This window comes from Zeus faber, assembly GCF_960531495.2.
Source record: "Zeus faber genome assembly, chromosome: 1".
Lineage (NCBI taxonomy): Eukaryota > Metazoa > Chordata > Actinopteri > Zeiformes > Zeidae > Zeus > Zeus faber.
The window spans coordinates 20,386,442-20,409,957 of NC_137193.1; the positions used below are offsets into that span (position 1 = coordinate 20,386,442).

A 23,516-nucleotide genomic window follows, 5' to 3' on the forward strand; every position below is an offset into this window, starting at 1 on the left:
GAAACGTAAAATCCTCTGAATGGATCAGTCTGGTTGGTCAAATGCCTCATGACAGAGTAATTGCTGAGGAAAGGGCTCTTTGTGTGCAGTGTACCTGAAAGTTATACTACTTATTAACTTAATTTTATTTAAGAGCTCTATATAAGTACTAAAAGAAGAGCTAATGCCATTGTTAATATGACAATAGAGAGAAAATAATGACAATTGTAAATCAATAGAAAAGTCAATTGTTAAAATTTGGGAGGTAGAATCTCCAGAATTAAGATGGACAAACAAGAAAAATGACCTTATAGGGAGAGAGAGGAGGGAAGTTGAGTGGGCCTAGCTGTTGGTGGGCTAAAACATACTTAATTTGATCCAATCTGATGAATAGATATTTGCTTAATTACGAGGATGGATGACCAACCTAGTTCATCAAGAAGGACATAAATCACAAGAATGAATCGAAAAGCTACAAAATTTAAAAAGCAAAAGAAAAGAGAGAAGTCCCGCCCCTCAGTCCCTCCTCCTCTCCCTAACCCAGGTTTTCTATTTGTCATTCTGATTTGATTGACAGCTGAGGACACATGTGGGGGCACTGTGAGGGGCGGCAGTGGGGTGGTGACCAGTCCCGGTTACCCCGGCAACTATGGTAACCAGGCCGACTGTACATGGATCCTATTGGCCGAACCCGGAGACACCATCTCTGTCATCTTTACAGACTTCCAGACAGAGGAGAAATATGACTACCTTGAAGTGGAGGGTTCTGAACCACCAACCATCTGGTGAGTCATAAACATCCCTTTTTTTGATCGTGTTTTTCATCATCTGTCCGTTGGGCGTGGTGGTCGTGTTGCTATGAAGTGTAATCACCTTCACTGGGAGGCGGGGGTTCCCAACTATGGGCCATCTGTTGATTCCATATTTAATATACTGTATCTACAGTGGGAAAACCGTTCACACACCGTTACTGAGTAAATGTTGGGCAATGGCGTAAGGTAAAGGGTAAAAATATAACAAATATTAGAGATGTGCGCTGTAACTTAACGCCTAAAATCTTTGGTTAACCGAAACTTTAATGTATATACATGAAAACTATTGCTAAACCAATTTACATGGTTCACTCCAACTCCAGACATATGAATACACTATAATATTTACTCAGAGATTTCTGTAACTAAATATTTCATCTATCGCATGGAGACCCAGAAAGTTTGAGTTTAAAAGTAGAAAACTCTTTCCGTTTTTCAGCTGCCATCGCCGAGCACAAAAAAAAAAGAAGGTTTTAGTTGACGGTAAGTTTGGATCGATTAGGTTTGGATAAATGAGATACCATTTAGGTGTCATGGGATTTCTACCACCATACATCTGCAAAATGCACAAACATAAAGTCCGCTCAGCTCAAGTTTCAGATCCTACATGGAGGTGAAAGACATTTATCTTGAAAATAAAGCCCATAAACAACAAATGATGTAGAAAAAATAAATAAATAAAAAGTAATGCGTCGTTCAAGGCTACTGTCTAATCCAACCCATTTATACAAAGTCCGATGGCAAAAGACCAAATGGATATTATTTCCAGAAGTTAGACAAAGGTAAGGAATTCTATCTTCTATCTATCAACAACTATATATATATATATATATATATATATATATATATTATTATTTTTTTAATGTTCTTCAAATATGTTGTGTTTATTACTCGTTAAAGTAATATCTTATTGATGCAAGAGGTTCTGAAATCAACACATGGAAGGGTAATGAGCAGGACAGTGTACTCATATGTGTGTGTGCTGTAGTCTTTATCTTTTTGTGTGCCTGTGTTTTCTCTACATGCATCCCAGACATTAAACCAACGGAATTAATTGATCTGGACTATTATGCCTTTTATCTGCTATTTATATTTAGTTTATTTTTATTTTCATTTTCTCAGATAGTTTGGTCGTTAACAATATTTTATTCCTATGGCTGGTTATTGACTGATGCTAAATGAGTCTATTGATCTTCTGAGACTGTTGCCGTAACCAATTTAAATGTAATCATGGTCAGCCGTATGACCATACGTCAGTAATCAATTTGAAAGTAGTTATGGGATGGCGAATGCAGTAATGATAATTATCAGATCTTTTTATGGCTTGTATGTGTTGAGCTTTTTTTAGTGAAGTTTATTGTAATTTTTTTGAGAAATGTTGCAGCAGTTAGTGGCTTGATCCTTGTGACCATGATGATTATCAGTTAGTTATGGTTCCTGCCACCATGGCTTTGAGGCGACATGGCCATCAAGTTGCTTCAGGGTTTTCTTTGCACGTTTCACTACTGTGCACGGATCCCAGCTGGATGCCCCTAACCAGTGGTTCTTGGATAGTTAAGTAGGATGTTGGTATAATGTTCTGCATGGAAGCCGCATAGGTGCCCAAACCAGGGATGGCGGCATGTATTTCCCGTGTTTTTGTACAGGGCATTGACATGGCCAATAACAGGAACTTCGGCCCATAAACTAAGTGGCTTTGACATATGTGCACTTTGTACCATTAGAGACAGATTCCTCCCTTTATAGGTAGGTTAAAGGACACAATCGCATTACCACTGACAAAGCAAGACAGCGGACCCAACAACCTCCTGTGGTACAAATACTAGGATTGTGTGTGATTCAGTATGACAGGACCTCTGCCGTTGTTTCGATTTCAAATGAATATTGACTATCCAGTTGGTTTCAATGTAAATATTGGTTGGAGAGCCACCATTGATTTTCTGGTTTAGGTTCGGGTTATGATGCAAACTGTGCATCGGAAAACGCTGCATCCGTTGAACTGTAATAAACATTGATCAGGTGCCAGCTTTCGATTACCGTGTTAGGACAGCTGCCTGGTGGTGAATATTGATGATCTCATTAGTTTGATTTAACATTATTCAGTGGCTTCGGAATCGTCCTTGCGGTGATGGAATTATGTACCGGTTTGCTTTATTTATTTTCTTGGAGAACCTCACCAGTTTATAGGAACAGTCCATGTGAGAGTTTAGCCTTCACCTACTGGTGATGCCTCATGCTGACGAACCTTTCTTCCTGAGTGCATGTGAGTATTATCAGTTCACATCTGTGCTCGTAAAGTTGTGCAGGAGCTTCACACCAAACACATACGTCGTATCCACATATCCATCCAATGAAAAATGGGGTATGCTTATTTCTCTGGGTGTCTTTATGTGTTTGTATGCTCGACACCATATTTACATCGTCTTTTCTTTGTGTTTGTGTCGATGTCCTATACTGTATGTCCTCTTTGTCACAATACTGTCATGAGTGCTGTCTAGTCAACCCGAATGCACGGCACAATCGAAGCTCAGGAGAAGGTGGAAAGGATCAAGGGCTTATTGCAAAAGAAACAGGCAGGGGTCAAAACCAGGAGATCAGTCAGTGACGGCGAACTTATCCGGAAAGGGAATTAGGGTCCAGGGAATCAGACAGAAGGTACAGGAAACAGGAAGAAGATTTGAGGCAGTAGCTTTGACACAGTAGATACATTACAGCAGACGCTTTTATCCAAAGCGACTTACAATTGTTCAATCACCGACGGACGCAGCCATCAGGAGCAATTAGGGGTTAAGTGTCTTGCTCAAGGACACTACAGCATGCTAGCAGGAGGAGCCTGGGATCGAACCAGCAACCTTTAGATTACTAGACCACCAGCTCTACCGCCTGAGCTACCATCCCCATGTCTCCCAGATACAACGACGATCTGAGAAGGACTGAGTGAACGGGGAACAGGTTATATACAGGCGGAGTGGCGAAGAAGGCTGACAGCTGGCTTGGTTGCTGAATGGGGTCAGGTGTGCAGTGGCAGGAATGCAGAACCAGAGTGACAGACAGAAGGAGCTAGAGAGAGCGACAGCTAGAGAGAGAGACAGAGGGAGCTAGAGGGCGAGACAGAGAGAGCTAGAGAGAGACAGAGGGAAAGAGAGATGCAGAGGGAGCTAGAGAGAGGGACAGAGCTAGCTAGAGAGGATGACAGAGGGAGCTAGAGAGAGGGACAGAGCTAGCTAGAGAGGATGACAGAGGGAGCTAGAGAGAGGGACAGAGCTAGCTAGAGAGGATGACAGAGGGAGCTAGAGAGAGGGACAGAGCTAGCTAGAGAGGATGACAGAGGGAGCTAGAGAGAGGGACAGAGGGAGCTAGAGAGGATGACAGGGGGAGCTAGAGAGAGTGACAGAGGGAGTTAGAGAGGATGACAGGGGGCCAGAGAGAAAGACTAGAGAGCTAACGAGAGAGACAGAGAGAGCTAGAAAGAGAGACAGATGGAGCTAGAGAGAGAGAGAGAGAGACAGAGAGAGCTAGAGAGAGACAGAGGGAAAAGAGACAGAGAGAGAGACAGAGATAGCTAGAGAGGGAGACAGATTAAGCTAGAGAGAGAGACAGAGGGAAACAGAGAGACAGATAGAGCGAGACAGAAAGACAGGGAGGTAGAGAGAAAGACAGGGAGAGCTAGAGAGAGACTGCGAGAGGTAGAGGAAGAGACAGAGGGAGTGAGAGAGAGAGAGACAGAGATAGCTAGAGAGGGAGACAGATTGAGCTAGAGAGAGAGACAGAGAGAGCTAAAGAAAGGGACAGAGGGAGCGAGAGAGAGAGAGACAGACAGAGATAGCTAGAGAGGGAGACAGGTTTAGCTAGAAAGAGAGACAGGGAGAGCTAGAGAGAGAGACAGAGGGAGCTAGAGAAAGAGAGAGAGAGAATATGGGTTAGAGAGACAGCCAGAGAGAGAAACAGTTAGAGAGAGAGAGACAGAAAGAGCTAGTGAGAGAGTGAACTAAAGAGCGAGACATCTAGAGCGAGAGAGACAGAGAGTGAGTGAGAGACAAGTAGCTAGAGTGAGAGACAGACAAAGAGATTGACAGAATAACTATAAAAAAAACATTGTTTGTCCTGGAGCCTGATGTGGACAGACACCGCCACCACCACTTAGTAAACACAGCGTTTGTTCCCTCCTCGTCCTCCTGGATAAACAACCTCTGTTTACTTATTCATCTTATCGGGAGGACGATGGTTACAAAGCAGAGAGAGACACTTTCAAACCACATTTAAAGTGTCCGGCGACAAGCGAACTGGCGGTCGGCGTGCAGCTGAAAACCTCCGCAGCCATACTGAGAGTACCTCCATCATACCTCCATCTGCCAGCAGCTCAGATGGAACATACGGTGAAAGAGCGGAAGAGTTGAGCCAGGCAGCAAGACGTTAATGTGGCACTAATGACGGTCGGTCGGCAGAACTCAAGCCCTGCAACGGTGGCCAGAAAGCCACCGTTGCAGGGCGGCGATGCCAAGGCTTCATCCGGCCCGAGAACCGGGGAACAGGCTCAACTGATTTACACGGCATTAGCCGCTGTGAGCCAAGAGCAGCAGGGGGATCGGACTCGGAAGCCCAGCTGTGCCTGTTTGAATTGGCGGCTATCTATTGTTTGTCCTCTTTTGCCTTGTAAATGATGATTTGTTTCCAAGACCAGTGGAAAACAGGTAATGTGCATCCAAAATTCTGACCAAATGCTTGATTAAAATGGTAAAATAATAATAATAATATTAATAATAATAATAATAATAATAAAAAAACACTAAAAAAGAGAAAACGCAGCACCATTTGAGGCAAATTCTCGTGGGTAATTAAAAATGAAATAAACAAAAAAGTAATTTTGTAAAAGCATATATGTAATTAAATGTAGTAGAAGGGGCTGTCAATATAGAACTTTTTTTTAGCATTGAGATACTGATCCTGCAACAGTAACATATTTGCTGTTAGTTCGGGCTCGGTGACGCGTTCCAGGTTCCTGCACAAATCTGTTAATACCAGAGAACCAAACATGCAATGTTGTGGAGAGCATGAGCGCCAACGCATTTTGTGGATAATGGAAGTTGTATTTGTTTTTCGTCGCATCTGTACGACACTAAACAATTCCATCTTAACCGTTGTTCGGAGTGTGTGCGTGCGTGCGTGCGTGCGTGCGTGCGTGCGTGCGTGCGTGCGTGCGTGCGTGCGTGTGTCCGTGTGCGTTAAGTTTAGTTGCAAGTATGTTTTGTTACAATGCAACTGTTGCACCGTGTCAGATAATATATTCAGCCCGTTTTTTGTTTTTTTTTGCGCTGCCTCTGAAACACTTCGCCCACATTCCATTAAATAGAGCTGGGCCAGATAACTGCTCAAGGTTTAAAAAGCCAAACAAATATTTAGTGTGAACTTGCCACTCGATGCCCATTCGGTTATGAAAAGGTCTCAATCACCACAGCCATGCAATAGGGCTAATGTACCAATTTCCAATGACAATTAGCACTATATGCTAATATAAAACAGGCTGGTTCCAAAGGCATTTAGCGGAGGACACTAATTGCTGACTGGTTAATATATGAGCATGTGGTGGAATTTGTTTCATGTTTTTCAAACTCATGCGCCTCACATACACTCGTTCACACACACTCATTCATATACACTCATTCATGTACACTCAGTTACATACACTCATTCACATAAACTCATTCACATACACTCATTCACACAGTCATTCACCTACACTCATTCACATACAGTATGCTCATTCACATACACTCATTCACATACATTCATTCACATTCTCATTCACAGACACTGATTCACATACACTCATTCACATCTACTCATTCACATACACTCATTCACACAGTCATTCACATACACTCATACACATATGCTCATTGACATACACTCATTCACACACTCATTCACAAACTCATAAACATACACTCATTCACACACTCATTCACAAACTCATTCACATACACTCATTCACACACTAATTCACACACTCATTCACACACTCATTCACATACACTCTTTCACATACACTCATTCACACACTCATTCACAAACTCATAAACATACACTCATTCACACACTCATTCACAAACTCATTCACATACACTCATTCACACACTAATTCACACACTCATTCACACACTCATTCACATACACTCTTTCACATACACTCATTCACACATACACACACTAATTCACACACTCATTCACATACTCATTCACATACACTCTTTCACATACACTCACACACACTCAGGAAGCCACAACTAGTTGGAGACGCACATGCAGAGACACACGTGTGTGTAATCAGTATGCATAGATGCATAGTGAGAGATACATCTGCATTTGAGAGGAGCTGTTAGAAAAGTGTCTGTAATTCCAGCCTGACTCTGGAAAGACCCACACAGACACTTGCACTTTAAATTGTGTTGCACAATCACCTGCCTTTAAAAGCAAGGAGGACATTACAAATATAACAGTATCCTTCTGCCCCCACGTCGCTCCTTTTTTTCTGGATCTGTCTCCAACTACCCATCAGTCTGTCTGCCCATCTGTCCGTCTGTCTGTCCGTCCATCTGTATGTCTGTCCATCCATCTGTCTGTCCGTCTGTCCATCTGTCCATCCATCTGTCTGTCTGTCCGTCTGTCCATCCGTCACTATGTCTGTCTGTTCATCTATCTGTCCATCGTCCGCCCGTCTGTCTGCCTGTCCGTCCGTCTGTCTGTCCGTCTCTCCGTCTTTCTGCCTGCTTGTCAACCTGCATTGTTGCTTAATTTCCTCAGCCCTGTCTTGACTTATCTTTCACTGACTTTGTCCTCCTTTCTGCTGTCCTTCCATCCTCAGTTCCGTCCTTTATTTACATGCTGGCAGCTCTGACAGTTGTGCAAGTTTGGTCTGGACATAATGTCCAGGATGAAGTGTTCTCATTACCGCCGTTAGGTCTACACAGTCGACAGCCCGCCACCATTCTCTTAGTAAACGTTGCGCCAGGCGGTTCGCAGTCTGCCACTTACTAACAAACCCCACCGACTGTCACCGGGATTTGGTTTTATAAATAGACAATGTGTATTTTGTCAGGTTTGTGTTGGAGTCGGAGTTCTGTCACCGAGTTCCTCAAGCTATATTACCATATGCGAGTTGCTCCGACAGTTGAACCAAGACAGTTGGTTCAGATGGCATGGTGTGCTTTCAATTGACACCCACAATCGTACCCATCCGCCCACCCCCAATCACAAACACACACGCACGCGCACACACGCGCACACGGACACACACACACACACACACACACACACACACACACACACACACACACACACACACACACACACACACACACACACACACACACACACACACACACACACACTCATTCACTCACAGGCTCAACATGCCAAAGTGTCTACAGTACAAAGATTATCTGTAGAGATGCTTCTGTCTGCATTGGTTTTGAAACAGCAAACCACCTCACAGCATCTGGTCTTGCAAGACAATGATGTGAGAAAAGCATCAGTCCTCAGTCAGCAAAACAATGGAGCCCATCACAGGAAACGGGAGGACATCGCTGTACTGTATCTGCCCCAACCAAAGACCACAGATTTGAGCAGGCTGGGGAAACATCAAATGGAAAAGAAAACAGTTTTTCAGTAACTGCTGCAGGATACTCACACTGCAGTGGAGTAACACTTCCACATGTTGTAGATAAAGTGATTTTTGATTTCACCATGATAATATGGGACTGGTTCCAGGCACTCCACATGTCATGACAAAAATATGAATATGTAAAAAATATGTCGTAGGAAAATAGAACAAAGCAGGGTTTTATTTTTAATATGAGGTTGTTATAAATTATGACATATGGACCACATCCTCATTAACAGACATTTTCCAAATTTTGCGAATAAGAGACTTCATTTTACAACCAAGCATCTTAGAGAGATGCAAAGGAGCCCTGTGAAAAAGGCCAAGACAAAGACCAGTGTGTGTATGTGTGTATGCGTATGTGTGTGTGTGTGTGTGTTTGATTATGTGAGGGTGTGCGTGATGTTATGCTTGCCGAGTCCTAATCAATGCTGCTTGGCAGAGAGGATGCTGGGATAGCAGCAGTATCTGGAATAGGAAATGGAGCAGTGACCTTGAGCACACACCCCCACAGAAACACACCCACACAGAAACACACCCTAACAGAAACACACCAACACAGAACAACACCTGCACAGAAACACACCCACACAGAAACACACCCACACAGAAACACACCCACACAGAAACACACCAACACAGAATAACACCTGCACAGAAACACACCCACACAGAAACACACCCACACAGAAACACACCCACACAAAAACACACCAACACAGAATAACACCTGCACAGAAACACACCCACACAGAAACACACCCACACAGAAACACACCAACACAGAATAACACCTGCACAGAAACACACCCACACAGAAACACACCCACACAGAAACACACCAACACAGAAAAACACCTGCACAGAAACACACCCGCACAGAAACACACCCACACAGAAACACACCAACACAGAATAACACCTGCACAGAAACACACCCGCACAGAAACACACCCACACAGAAACACACCCACACAGAACCACAACACAGAAACACACTCACACAGAAACACACTCACACAGAAATACACCAACACAGAAACACACCCACACAGAAACACACTCACACAGAAACACACCCACACAGAAACACACCCACACAGAAACACACCAACACAGAAAAACACCCGCACAGAAACACACCCGCACAGAAACACACCCACACAGAAACACACCCACACAGAAACACACCAACACAGAAACACACCAACACAGAAACACACCAACACAGAAACACACCAACACAGAAACACACCCACACAGATACACACCCACACAGAAACACACCAACACAGAAACACACCAACACAGAAACACTCCAAAGCAGGAACACACCCACACAGAAACACACCCACACAGAACCCCCCCCCCCACGCACACACACATACGTGAGAGAGAGAGGGGGAGAGAAAAAGAGAGAGAGAGGATTATATTGATTTTTTTTATAATGCATACGTGATGAAAGACGACCAGGACCGCAATTATCCCGTAAAAAGGAAGAAGACCGACTCAGCAACAGACACAGAGGATCTCATACCGGGTAATGTAGAGGTTAGTGTCTTGGATGAGATTAACAAAAAGCTGGACATGCTCGGTCCGCTTTTCAGACACATTACCGAGAGCAAAGCCAGTCTTGATTTCCTGCACCGCATGGACGGCGAGATGCAAAAAGACAACGCGGATCTAAAAAAAACCACAAAGTTTCTCACAGCGGAGATGGAAGTTGTAAAAAAAGAAAATAAAATAATGATAATGATATCCTGGATATACAGTCCCGAAGTATGCGGGACAACCTTATATTTTCTGGGATCCCAGAGAACAACACCGAGTCCCCAGAAAAAATGGTGATAGACTTTCTCTGCACCGCCCTGAAACTCCCGACTGACACTGTGAAGCAGATCACCTTTCACCGAGTTCATCGACTGGGACACCGCGGGGGGAACCGTCCCCGCTCCATCATTGCTAAGTTTGAACACTTCAAGCACAAGGAGCCGGTTAAAAGCAAAGGACCGGAGCTCAAAGGAACAGCGCTGGGCATGAACGATCAATTCCCCCGGGAGATCAACGACCAACAGAAAGTGCTGTATCCTGTCCTGAAGGAGAACCAGCAGAAGGGTAAACGCGTATCGATGGTTGTTGATAAATTATATATAGACCGTTCGTTATACCGAGACTCCACACCCTGGTTATTCTGATCATAATATATGCATTAATGTCATTCTGGTTATTATATACTGCAAGATGTAGGAATAGGCAAGCTATCTATGTCAGGATTTAAAATATCGCTCACTCTCATCTCACCTTCCTAATTCCCCCTCCATACTTCTCTCATCATCTCACCTCCCTAATCCCTCTCTCTTTACTTCTCCTATCACTCTCACTCTATAATATCTTTCACTTTATGTATGTCTAATACGGCAATGTTCTGTGTTTATCTTTGTCTACTTGTCATTTGTTTGTGTAGTTATGTATCCCTACAAGCTTCCCTCAATACTATGGCAGTGAAAAGGAATGTAAAGGAGGAAACCCCAGACTTATCTATTGGAAAGCATGGGAACGGTAGTATAGCTATTGCCTTGGATGCACTGTGCCATCACCCCCTAAATAGAAGAAGAAGAAGAACAACAACAACAACAACAATCTTTATTTGTCACACAGCACACCACACTACAACACATGCACGCACACACACACACACATGCACATGCTTTTTTGGATGGTGGCCGATGATATGAGGCCTCTGCATTTGACCTTGGAGCAGTGGGCAGCATACGTGGACGCGCCCGGGGACCAGGTGATGAGTGTCCATCGCTGGTCAGAGGATGATGTGTGCATGTTTTTGGGGGGGGTCCTTACTGACGTTAGGTGGAGGAAACCCCATGTGAGCACGGGGAGAACATGCAAACTCCACACAGAAAGGCTCCTATTTGGGAGATAACCCGCCGGAGCACGGTGCCAACAGTGCCCCAGGCGGGAATCGAACCCAAGACCTTCTTGCTGCGAGGCAAGGCAACTAGCTTCAATGACACCCATTAAGTTTGTTAGTTGGAATGTGAGAGGCTTGGGCGCACCTGCTAGACGTAGCAAAATCCTAACTCACTTCACCAAAATGAACACCAGCTTCTGTCTACTGCAAGAAACCCACCTCAAACTCAAAGCTAAATGGGTTAATCAGATGTTTTCCGCATCATACAACTCAAAGAGGTGTATCTATATTGATCAAAAAACGTATCCCATATCAAAATAAAACCACAATATCAGACACAGAAGGGCGTTCCATAATGATTAATGGGATTTTAGGTCAACATCAAATTAACCATAGCTAATATTTATGGCCCCATTGAGGATGACCCAAATTTCTTTCACAATATATTTTCAAAACTCTTAGAATTCTCGGAATCAATTATCATATTGGGAGGAGACTTCAACCCAGTACTGGATCCAAATTTAGACCGTTCTCAAGCCAGAAATATTCCCAACCCTGCCATTCGTCGGACACTATAAAACAATATATGCGTGATCTTGCTCTTGGGGATTGTTGGCGATCCAATAATCCACATTCTAGAGAATACACATATTCACCACCCCACTAAAGTTTCTCTAGAATCAACCTTTTCTTGACAAGTAACTCCGCACTGTCCAAAATCACTAATCCAGAAATCCATCCTATGTCCGATCACGGGCCAATTAGTTTCAACCTGATAAATGAAACAAACTGGAACCCTCCCAGCAGATGGCGGTTTGACACCTCAATTTGACAGATAAAGAATTCAACCATTTCTTTTCAAGAGAATGGACTTCCTTCATTGAACTGAATGACTCCCCAGAAATATCACCATCCTTACTCTGGGAAACGGCTAAGGAAGTTCTAAGAGGTAGTATTATTTCATTCTCCACTCACAAGAAAAAGAAAGGACAAGAATGTCAAAATAAACTCAAACAGCGACTAAAGTAGTTGCACTCCCAACAAGCCCACTCATCTTCTAAGCAAATCCGAAATGAGATCAGGACAATTACATCTCAACTTGAAACTATCATCCATCAAAAGACACAATTCCTTATGCGACGAACAAGAGCAAATTATTTTGAATTCAATGACAAATCAGGTAAATTTCTTGCCAATCAATTGAAGGTGATAGAGAAAAATCACTTATTACAGCCATCAAAGATTTACGGGGTAGAATAACATACTCTCCGCAAGACATCAATAACATATTTAGAGACTTTTATAATAAGCTATATCACTCGGAAGATGAATCAAATATATCAAACATTCACTCATTCCTTGATGATATTGACCTTCCTAAACTTTCGACGGAGCAGGCTACCACCTGAGATCAACCACATACTCTTGAAGAACTCAGGGAAGCGCTCTTCTCTATGGCCAACAATAAATCTCCTGGATCAGATGGCTTCCCAGTGGAATTTTATAAACACTGCTGGCCACTTATCTCCCCATTATTCATCAGAATGATTACAGAGGTCAAGTCAACCTCCACCATGCCTCCGCACATGAATACTGCTCTCATTTCGGTTTTGCTCAAACCCAATAAGGACCCAACCCTCACCTCCAGTTACAGACCCGTAAGCCTTATTAATTGGGACCTTAAGATTACAAGTAAAACACTAACCAACAGAATTGAAAAAGTAATTCCATTTATAATTCACCCAGACCAAACAGGCTTTGTCAAAGGCAGACACTCATCCAGAAATATGCATTATTTATTCAGTCTGATCAGCATATCTCAAAGGAACAACTTTAAAACTATTATTGCCTCTTTGGATGCCGAAAAAGCATTTGATAAGAGTTAATTCAACATATCTCTTTTCAATCCTCAACAAATTTGGCTTTGGAGAGTCCCTCATTCAATGGATCAGAATCCTCTTCAACTCTCCATCTGCTTCTGTCATCACCAATGGTTACACTTCACAGCGTTTCACTCTACAACGCGGCACAAGACAAGGATGTCCGCTCTCCCCTTTACTATTTGCCATCTTTATTGAACCCCTCCCAGCAGCCATCCGTCAAAACAGTAATGTTGTAGGCATACAAACAGCAAACTCTGTTCTCAAAATCAGTTTGTATGCAGACAATATCCTGTTGTACATACGGAGCCCAAGATCATCCCTACCGGAGGTGTTCAATCTTATTTCTAAATTCTCAGCTATCTCAGACTATTTAATAAATTGGACTAAAACCACAGGCTTCCCACTCACTGGGGGGGACTGTAATGCTGCAACCCAAACTTTACTTAACCATCACAACGGGCAATATTAGATACCTTGGTATTGATATCTCCCCCAATCTATCAGATTTGTTTACCCTTAACTTCACTCCATTGCTCAAATCCATTGAAGAAGACCTCATTCGATGGGACAACCTACCCATCTCACTTATTGGTAGGATAGCAGCAGTGAAAATTAATATACTTCCAAAAATAAACAATATATTTTCAATGAGCCCAGTGCAACCAACAGTACATTGGTTTAATACTCTAGACTCAATAGTCAACACATTTTATTGGAAATACAAGAAACTGAGAATTAAACTAGCAACACTACAGAAAAACAAAGATCGTGGAGGCCGAGCAGCCCCAAACTTTTGATACTACTATCTAGCAAACCATCTTCAATTTATAATTAAATGGTTACAACCAGAGCAACAATTGGCCCATGGATGGCGAGACAACAATGAGCAATCTGAATGTCAGGAGTTATCATTTTCCGATCTCCCATTCCTTACTGAATCTATAAGGAAACATAATTGCATTAAAAACCCATTTATCGCAACAACTCTGTCAGCCTTGTAGAGATTCTTCAAACTCAGTGGTCACACTCTTATCTCCAAACAAATTCACGCCAATCTGGCACAACCCAGATTTCTTGGTTAAAAACAGACCAATAATCTTTAGGTCTTGGAAAAGACAAGGAATTACTCATCTGGAACACATTTCTGAAAACAATTTGCTTATATCTTTCCCAACCTTAACCCAAAGGTATAATATCAGTGGCCACGGCTTCCTTCAATTCCTTTAATTACAGCAGGCTCTAAAAACTAAAATCAAATTGACGAACAACATCCTACAACCACCTGAAATGATTTAACATCTCACTCATATCAGTCACTTGAAAAATCAATTTTCCCACCGATATCAACCTGTGGAAGCTTATTTGCAACAACACCTTTTCTCCAAAATGCAACTCATCCAATACTGTTCCCTTGATACCGGAGATGAGTACTTTCATGCCTTCTGGCTCTGCCCACCTATCCTAGCATTCTGGACCAACATCACCAAGAAGCTATTGACCCTTCTGGGTCGCAGCGTTCCATTCTACCCGTCTATATGTCTCATCGGTGACCTCTCCTCAGTCAACCCACCACCGAAACACCACCAACCCATTTTGATCGCCTTAACAATGGCCAAGAAAACAATATTACTCAATGGGAAAAAGAGAGATAATCTCACCACATCCCAATGGTTGCAGTTATTAATAGATTACATCTCAATGGAAAAACTATTGGCAATATCCCAAAACAATGTTGATTCATTTAATGAAATATGGGCTACTTTTATCACTGACATAACTCCAAGTCGGTACAATGTCATTGTGCTTTGGGGCATGTGGGGGACCTCCTGATCTGCCAGGGCTCAGCGGTTGGGTGGATGCCTGGGTGGCTCTGGGGACATCTGTGGTGCGTGGGCCTGTGTTCTTGGGGGATCCTGGGGCCCCACGGGGGAGTTGGGTAGTCTGGGTGGTGGCGCCCGCTCCTTTACCTGAGTTGAGCTGGCCTGTCTCTGGGGGTGGGGGGGGGACATGTTCCCGGGGAGTACCTGCAGCTTGCGTCCGTGTGTTGGTTCGGGCGTGGTTGTGGGTTCTGGGGCTCGGGTTGGGGGTGGGGGGTGTGATTCGCTGGTTCGGGTCTCGGCCCTGTTATCGGCAGGTCGGCCTGCCGCTGGGGTCGCCCAGGTCGGCTGGGCCTGTGTGTCCTTCTGCTTCCCGTGGGGGGCCCGTCCTGGCGGGGCTGGTTAGGCGTTCCGTCTGGACCTGTCAACCTGAGTTCTTAACCTGGCTGGCTGTGCTAGGCGCGGGGCCCACCATGTGGCCTCCTTCGCGGGGGGCGGTCTCCTCTCATCACACCGGGCTGCCAGGGTACCTGCCCTCTGACGCTCTAGGTGCGTGGGGCACTCGTCGCTGGGGGGGTCGGGCTGTGGGTGGGGGTGCCATCTGCCGCCCTATGTTCTGTAGTCCGCATCCTCGGCGGCTGGGGGCTGACCAGGGGACTGATGGGGGTGCGGAGCTGCTCCGACATGGCAGAGGCGCACGCCGGACGCTCTGTGCCCTTGGCTGATCGCTGTAGGTTGGCTGCCACCATGTACGGGAGGAAGAATCACTCGCACCCCTCCTGTCCCGCAGACCCTGGTCCGATGGAGTGTTGTTTGGAGTAGGATTGGTGTGGGAGTGTATGTGTTCTAATCTAATGGGAGTGGGATTCAAATTTTGGGGCGGACAACCCCACAATTTAAACTGGGGGTCCTGCCGGCTCGCCCGTGGGGCAGGCAGTTTGGGCGCGGTGTTGGTCTGTTGCCGTGGGGCCAGGATCCAGGCCCGCGGTCCGTGCCTTGCACCCGTGGCCCGGGTTCTGTGCCGGCGGCTGTGTCTTGTGCCTGCACCCGGGGGGTTGGTTGTATGTGTGCGCCCCTGGGGTGGGGGGTGTCCTCGTGCTCCCTGTGACTGGGTCATGCTCCTCAGGGCTGGGTGTGGGGGTTGCTCCACGGACCTCTGGCTTCTCTGGGGGCCCGGGGGTCTTCTGTGGCCGCAGGGCAGGGTACTCGGGGCTTTCCTGCAGCCGTAGGGTGTCCACAGGGCTGCGGAGTTCGGGGGGGGCTTCGGGGCCCCTTCCGCTGCTTGGAGCCACCGCCACATATTACCGACCTTCTACACCAATGCCAATGGGGATAAGTCATGTACACTCACCGGTGGACAGACACACACACACACACACACACACACACACATACACACACACACACACAGCCTGTGGCTGTCTCGCCTTCCACATGCAACCTGAATGGTGTTTTCAGGGTCCTCCAACACGGAGACACAGGCAGAGATGTTACAAATGCACCAGTTTATTGTAGAGAGTGGCAAGATGCGATGAGCCAGGAGCAGATGGACACATGTCATGACAGAGGCTCTCCCCTTGTGTGTGTGAGGATGAGCTTTTTACCTGTTGCTCGCTGATTGCTCTGACGAGCAACAGGCTTAATTACCTAGAACCAAGACAGGTGTGGCTGCTTAAACCCGGGAACCCGTACAGCCCACTTCCAAATTTGGGAATAATTTTGCTTTGCATGGGGTATAAAACATTCATTAGCTCTTAGTTAATCTGTTATTTATATACAGTATATACGCGGCAAGTTAAATCTGTTCTGTTTTCCGTTACAACGCCAGCAGAGGTGCCCACTTTGCTCTCTGTATAAGCCGTCTAGCTCACGTCGCAGAGCTGTGACACCACCACATTATCATGATGATGTTTATAACCTTAAGGAGTCTACTGACGAGGTGCTCTTGGACTCATACAAATTTAAAATCATTAAATGCGCTACGTTTCATTACTCACGTATTTATGAAGTCAACCGAACAAAAAAGTTGAAGTCAGAGATCAGTTCTGCCCTTCTGGCCAGTGCTCTGTCAGCTGGGTGGTGCATGTCAACGAGTGACACTTAACAAAACACTAAGGGAGGACGACAGTTTTTTTTAAATGCCGCTGGCCCAACATCGTTGCATCGTTCAGCATTATCTGAGTGTCTGGGAGTGTCTAGGGATCCTCTTGACGCAGTGTTAGTCCACGATGCCATAATAGACAGCAAAAGGGGTGCATGAACCAGTCTTTTCTCCCCACTGGCTCCGGGTGCCGTTCGTTAACTGTAGGTTACAGCAAATGATCTCTGCACAGCGCTCATATCAGAATCCACTGCTTGGCGAGCCAGAGCATAATGGCGACCCATTGAGCTATTATTCAGGCATCGGTGTGTGCTTATATCTAACGGGCAAAAAAGCCTTTGAAAGTCATTTTCTCAAAATTGTAGGGAACATTTCCCCCTTGGTTGTGTACCGGCAGCAAGTTGGAGAGGGGAAAAGTAGAAGAAGAGGATGATGATGAAAGCAAAGAACAACAACAAGACAGAGATGTGGATCCAAAGAGAAAGAGGGGAAAGGGAATATAGGGCGAACGTTGAAGGGAAGATCCAAAAAATGCAATTCAATGTATGGGGTGGCAAGGATGATTGGAAAAAGAAAGGACAGAAACAGCAACATATATAGAGATAGGGAAGGGGAGTGGTAACAGTTTTTTAAGAAGATAGATGATGCAGATGAGAGGTAAAGAGGCGAGAGGGGATGTGAGAAGGACAGAGGGTAGTGGCAAGTAAGGAGTGGGAGGTAGATGGGTCAGAAGAAATATAAGAGTACCACAGGTCAGAGAAAGAAAGAGAGAAATGCGGATAAAAGGAGGCAGAGAGCAATGTTGAATCATTCAGAGTGAATATAATGAGCGAGAAAAGAAAGGGACAAAACAAAATGTTGCTATCAAAGTGTATTTGCTGAGAGAAATGGTGCCAAACAGTATACAAGTCAAATAACAAGTTTTTTGTTATGTAAACCTGTGTGAATAATAGCAGGGAAATGCCAAATGACCCTCAAAAGAGGCAAGGACGGTCTTAAGTTTTAGGATAATATCTACCAGACCTGATATTCTCGCAGAGTCCCAAACTAGTCTGGAATTGAACAGAAGATTGCCAGAGATCGTGCTCTTAATGATCCTTAAAACTTAAGTCCTTTGGTGTATACAAGGCATAAGCAGTACTATAACATTCGTGTCATTAGAGTCTACACACTCTATATAACTGGACGACTGTTGTCATCTTGTCTAAAATACGGATGATTTGCAGGAGTGCTGAATGTGAGAAATAGTTATTGATAGGCGATGATGGATGTGTCTAAATAATGGGTCTCCGGGGTAGTTGCAATAATTGCCGTAATAGTAGTTTATATTCAGGAGAGAGGCACAGGACAAGTTATTCAGTCAACACCAGCGTGCAAGATTTAACATTTTGCCGGCATAACCAAATAAATCCCATACTGATATGCCTAGAAACAGCTTAATTACATTTCTTTAGTCAAATGGGCAGTGATATGCATGCTAAAGGAAATGATGGATTGTACGCGAATCTAAAGTAAAACAGAATGTTTTTTCTCAAAGCACTGCAGGGTTATTCAGGCACGCAGAACCTTTGAGAAACTCCTGCATACTAGCTAACTTAAATGGTATTGGTGACTCGCCTTCTGAAACACCGTCTTCCCAGGAACACAGATAAAACATACTTCAGATTTAAGCCCCAGACTCCTTAAGAATATCCGACAAGCAGGATACAAAGTTTGTTGCAAATGATAATAGATGGAGAAAGCAGTGGTGGATCGAGGAACAGAGTCTCAGCATCCCCGTGGGTGAGGTGGTGAACAGAATCCTCCATGCTTACAGCTCCCATAGTCAAACAGAAAAGCCTACTCGAGGTACAAACCCCGGGGAGGACAGCTGGACCGCAGATTGAGTACACTTAAGATCAGCAGCATCAAATCAACTCCACCATCACATTTTTATTCCTCTTACTGAACCAAGTCCTGCCGCCTGCATATCTGAATGGATTAGGTTGCACCTTCTTGATCCCTCAAGAGAAAATCCAGCTGTATGTGTAAATCCTATCACATACTGCTATTGTCTGTTGTAGTTGTGTAGATGTGTGTGTGAACATGTTTGTATGAAGAGAGCTGTATTGTATAGTGAGCAGCCTGTGTCGGCAGGTAGGGTGGGGAAATTCTCATATAATTTAATGTAATAATCATAATACCGGTCCCCATACTCCTCTCTCTCCCCCCTCTCTCCTGCTGTGTTTCTCTCATTCTCTCTCGCTGTGTCTGCTCTGATTACTGCACTGTCCCGCAGGGTACACACACACACACGCACACACACAACCACACACACACACACACACGCACACACACACACACACACACACACACACGCACACACACACACACACACACACACACCCAGGAGAGCGGGTTTAAGGAGAGGCGGGGAGCCGCCCGGAATTGCAATGGCTTCTGGGTAGAGATGGAGCTAAATAAGAGCAAAGAACAGACAGAATGATGGATAGAAAACCCTGGAGAGAGAAAGAGAGAGAATGTGCGAGAAAGGAAGAGAGGGTAGGAAGTATACGGGGGAGAGAAAGAGAGATGGAGGCTGCAGCAGGAAGGCGAGATACAGAAAGGGGGGGGGGGGGGGGGGGTAGGTTCGACAGAGGGGGAAAGTAAGAAAGGAAAGTAATATTTTATGAACATATGACAGGCCATTCAGTGGGTTGGTCTTGTGGTACTCTAATGGAACATAATCCACTAGATGTCTCACTATCGGAGCATGAGGGACATATTATTGAGTTCAAAGGGCTGAAAACTAACAATTTTGCAGAGCCAGGGGCCAAAAAAGGCTCCAGGGTTTCTCTAATTCCCCAAACACACCTCTTGTGTTGTAAAATCATACAGTATATTGTTCCGTGGCATTAGTGTAGTGTTTGGTGAACCAAAAATAGTCCACTAATCAGATTCCTGCTGAACACACAAGCTGCTCAAAGTAGAACCTGCAGGCAAAATATCTCCTACTAGACCTCTGTATGGGCACAATCAGGGTTTCACAGATTGCATGGCACAGTATTTGCACTGCTGCCTCACGGCAAGAAGGTCCTGGGTTCGATTCCCCCCTGAGGTGCTGTTGGCACTGGGCTCAGGTGGGTTATCTCCTGATCAGGGGCCTTTCTGTGTGGAGTTTGCATGTTCTCCCCGTGCTCACATGGGTCTGCTCAAACGTGAAAAAGGGGGATTAAAAACATGATGTGGGACATGGCGTGACGTAGTCAAGGGACTTCTCCTGGCCGCCCCCTGGAGGAGGGACACAACAAGGCTAAATTTCTCCATATGGCTGGAATGGAGGAGGAGAGATAGATAAGTGCATTAGGGAATAAACAACAGTTTACAAGCTGAGGATATAAGCTGCACCATCAGATGGAGCAACAGGACACCAGACGCTTGTGGCAGGGGCTGCAGACTATAACAAACTACAAGAGCAGCTCCTCCCCAGTCTCGAGTGTCGACGCCTCCATAACCAACGAACTGAACTCCTTTTATGCGCGGTTTGAGTCTGGCAACGGCACCTTTAGTTCCCCGGCTAATTGGAGTTACACCGCTGGGGATGAGTGCGCACTCTCAGTGTCTGAGTATGACATCAGGAGGGCTCTGATGTGGGTGAACACCAGGAAAGCTGCGGGCCCAGATGGCATATCTGGGCGAGTACTGAAGACCTGTGCTAACCAGCTAGCTCCGATGTTCACTACAATATTCAACATCTCCCTGGCTGAATCAGTGATCCCGTCCTGCTTCAAGAGGTCCACCGTCGTTCCTGTCCCAAAGATTACCTCTCCTGCCTGCCTGAATGACTACCGTCCGTTCAATACCATGGTCCCCATCTGACTGGCTGAACACAGGATCCCCCGAGGGGTGCGTCCTCAGCCCCCAACTGTACTCCCTGTACACACATGACTGTGTGGCCAGGTCCAGCTCCAACACCATCATCGAGTTTGCTGACATCACCGTTGTCGTGGGCCTGATCACCGACGGCGATGAGAAGGCCTACCGCAAGGAGGTGACTGACCTGTCACTCTGGTGCCAGGACAACAGCCTCCGCCTGAACATCAGCAAAACTAAGGAGCTGATTGTGGACTTTAGGCGTGGATCACAATCGAGGACGCAGGCGCCCTTGGTGATTAATGAGACTTCTGTCGACAGGGTGAGCAGCTTCAAGTAACTGGGAGTCCACATCACAGAACATTAACATGGGATTTACAAAGAGACACTCTGGTGAGAAAGGCGAGGCAGCATCTGTACCACCTCAGGCAGCTGAGGAAATTCCAGGTCTCGGTGAGGATCCTCAAGTCCTTCTACTGTGGAGCAGTGGAGGGCATCCTGCCAGGCATTCAGCTGAATGTACCACTGGAACTACCCTCCCCTCCTTGCAGGACTTATACAACAGGAGGTGTAGTAGCAGAGCCCACAGGATCATGGAAGACCCTCATCACCCCAACAACGGACTGTTCCAGCTGCTGCAGTCAGGCAAGTGCCTCTGCAGTCACACAGCGAGGACAGAGAGACTGAGACAGTTTCTTCCCGCAAGCCATAAGAACTGTCACTGCTGACCTCACCAGGGGTCCTCACTGCGCCACACACATAGGCTCCACTACCTTACTGTACTGTATGTAGCATACTGTACTGCATACTGTATCACTGTTCTGGGTTGTTTGGTGTTACCGTATTGCTGCGCCGTACTGTTGTATACTGTGCTGTATATCTCACAAACACTACCTCACTTTATTCACATGCCACTTTAATGCACATATCTGTATATACATAAATAGCCTATCTCATATACATAGGTCTATCCCATAGACATAAGCCTATTCCCTTTATCTATTTTGTACCCCCACCCGGCATTACCCTTGAGTTCTTATTTTATTTTATTTTATTCCATATATTTTATTTTATTGAATAGTTTTCGACTTACTGCATAACGTTTTAGCAATCAGTTAGTTAGTCAAGTAGAAATTCTTAGGTAGCTACTGTGTTCAGTCTAGAACATATTATGTGTAATCACCGGGTGTGTTGCATTGACATTTCACGGCATATACTGTATGTATATGTATGAGACGAATAAACCTCTTGAATCTTGAATCTTGAATCAGATGACACCATCAGATGACACCAAGGGCTTTGTAGTTTCCAAAACCTTGCATCAATACAAACCTTGTTTGTATTGATGCAGGAGGCTTTTTGTGGAGTTACTGTACATCATGTGGACGGTGTTCGTCTTGTGTAGATACCCAAGTCAAATATGTGAGACCATCCTACTTTGTAGTCTTTCTGTTCTTTCGTACGTCACCACCACGCGATATCCCTGTCCTTGTCCGTGCTTGTGAAAAATAATAAATACACTGACAGCGGGGCATTTTTCCTTCTTTATGCAGGTGAGATAGAACAGGGGGGTACAGCAGTTCCTGTTGTGTGCATGTGAAGTAACAGTGAGAGTAATCAGTTTTCACAACAGGAACACAACACATTATATGTGCCCACATATCATGCATATACACACACACACACACACACGCACAGTGTACTTCATATTCACATGTTGATTTATTGTGGCTCCTCATGGACTTTGCACATAACCTGAGCATCAATGGCTTTGTATCTGTATGTCCACGTACCTCCTTCTGTGTGTGTTTGTGTACTGTATGTGTGCGTGCCTGTTTTTGTGGAGATGTGTGTTTGGAGGTGCATTCTGTTTGGGCACACATGTGCGAGCTGCTCTCCCCACCTGTCTTAATTAGAGCAGCTATTAAGACAGATTGCCTGATTAAGGAGCATTCCCTTGCTGTCTAATGAATAGTCTCTCTCTCGCTCTCTCTCTCTCTTTCTCTCTCTCACGCGCACACACACACGCACACACACACACACACACACACATGCATGCACACACACACACACACACACACACACACACACACACACACACAGTCTATTTAGTATTAGGGTGGTGTGGCTCTGCAAGCCTCCTGACCAATACTGGGTCTCTGTTTATGTTTGGAGTGATTCTTCAAATACTGGGTTGATTCTCATAAACCCTTGATATGTATGATCTCCCACACCGCAACACATATCAGGATGCTGCTGTGCGCAGCTTCCACACTGTTTTCATATCACGTCTCACAAGATATACAGCTGACGTTATTTCAGTTCACATATTAGTCCTTTTAGTCCTTTAAAGCCTTTTTTGCGAAGGCATCGAAATTGGAAAGGTTGACGGGAGAAGCAAACAACTAGTCGCAGTTTGTTGAGGCGTACTACCGCAGCATGGCAATTACTCTTGGAGTAACATAAGTTGGCAGGATTTTCAACCC

The 23,516-nt window shown here is 45.1% G+C and overlaps 1 protein-coding gene across 1 annotated transcript in view; it reads left to right on the forward strand.

Annotated features, from left to right (window-relative positions):
- csmd3b (CUB and Sushi multiple domains 3b) overlaps positions 1-23,516 on the forward strand; it is a gene marked incomplete at its 5' end in the record, with an annotated part of 405,005 nt that overhangs the window by 192,939 nt on the left and 188,550 nt on the right. The window contains one exon of the mRNA XM_080014654.1: positions 557-764. Coding sequence (XP_079870780.1) covers positions 557-764 — 208 coding nt within the window. The remainder of the gene's footprint in view (positions 1-556; positions 765-23,516) is intronic.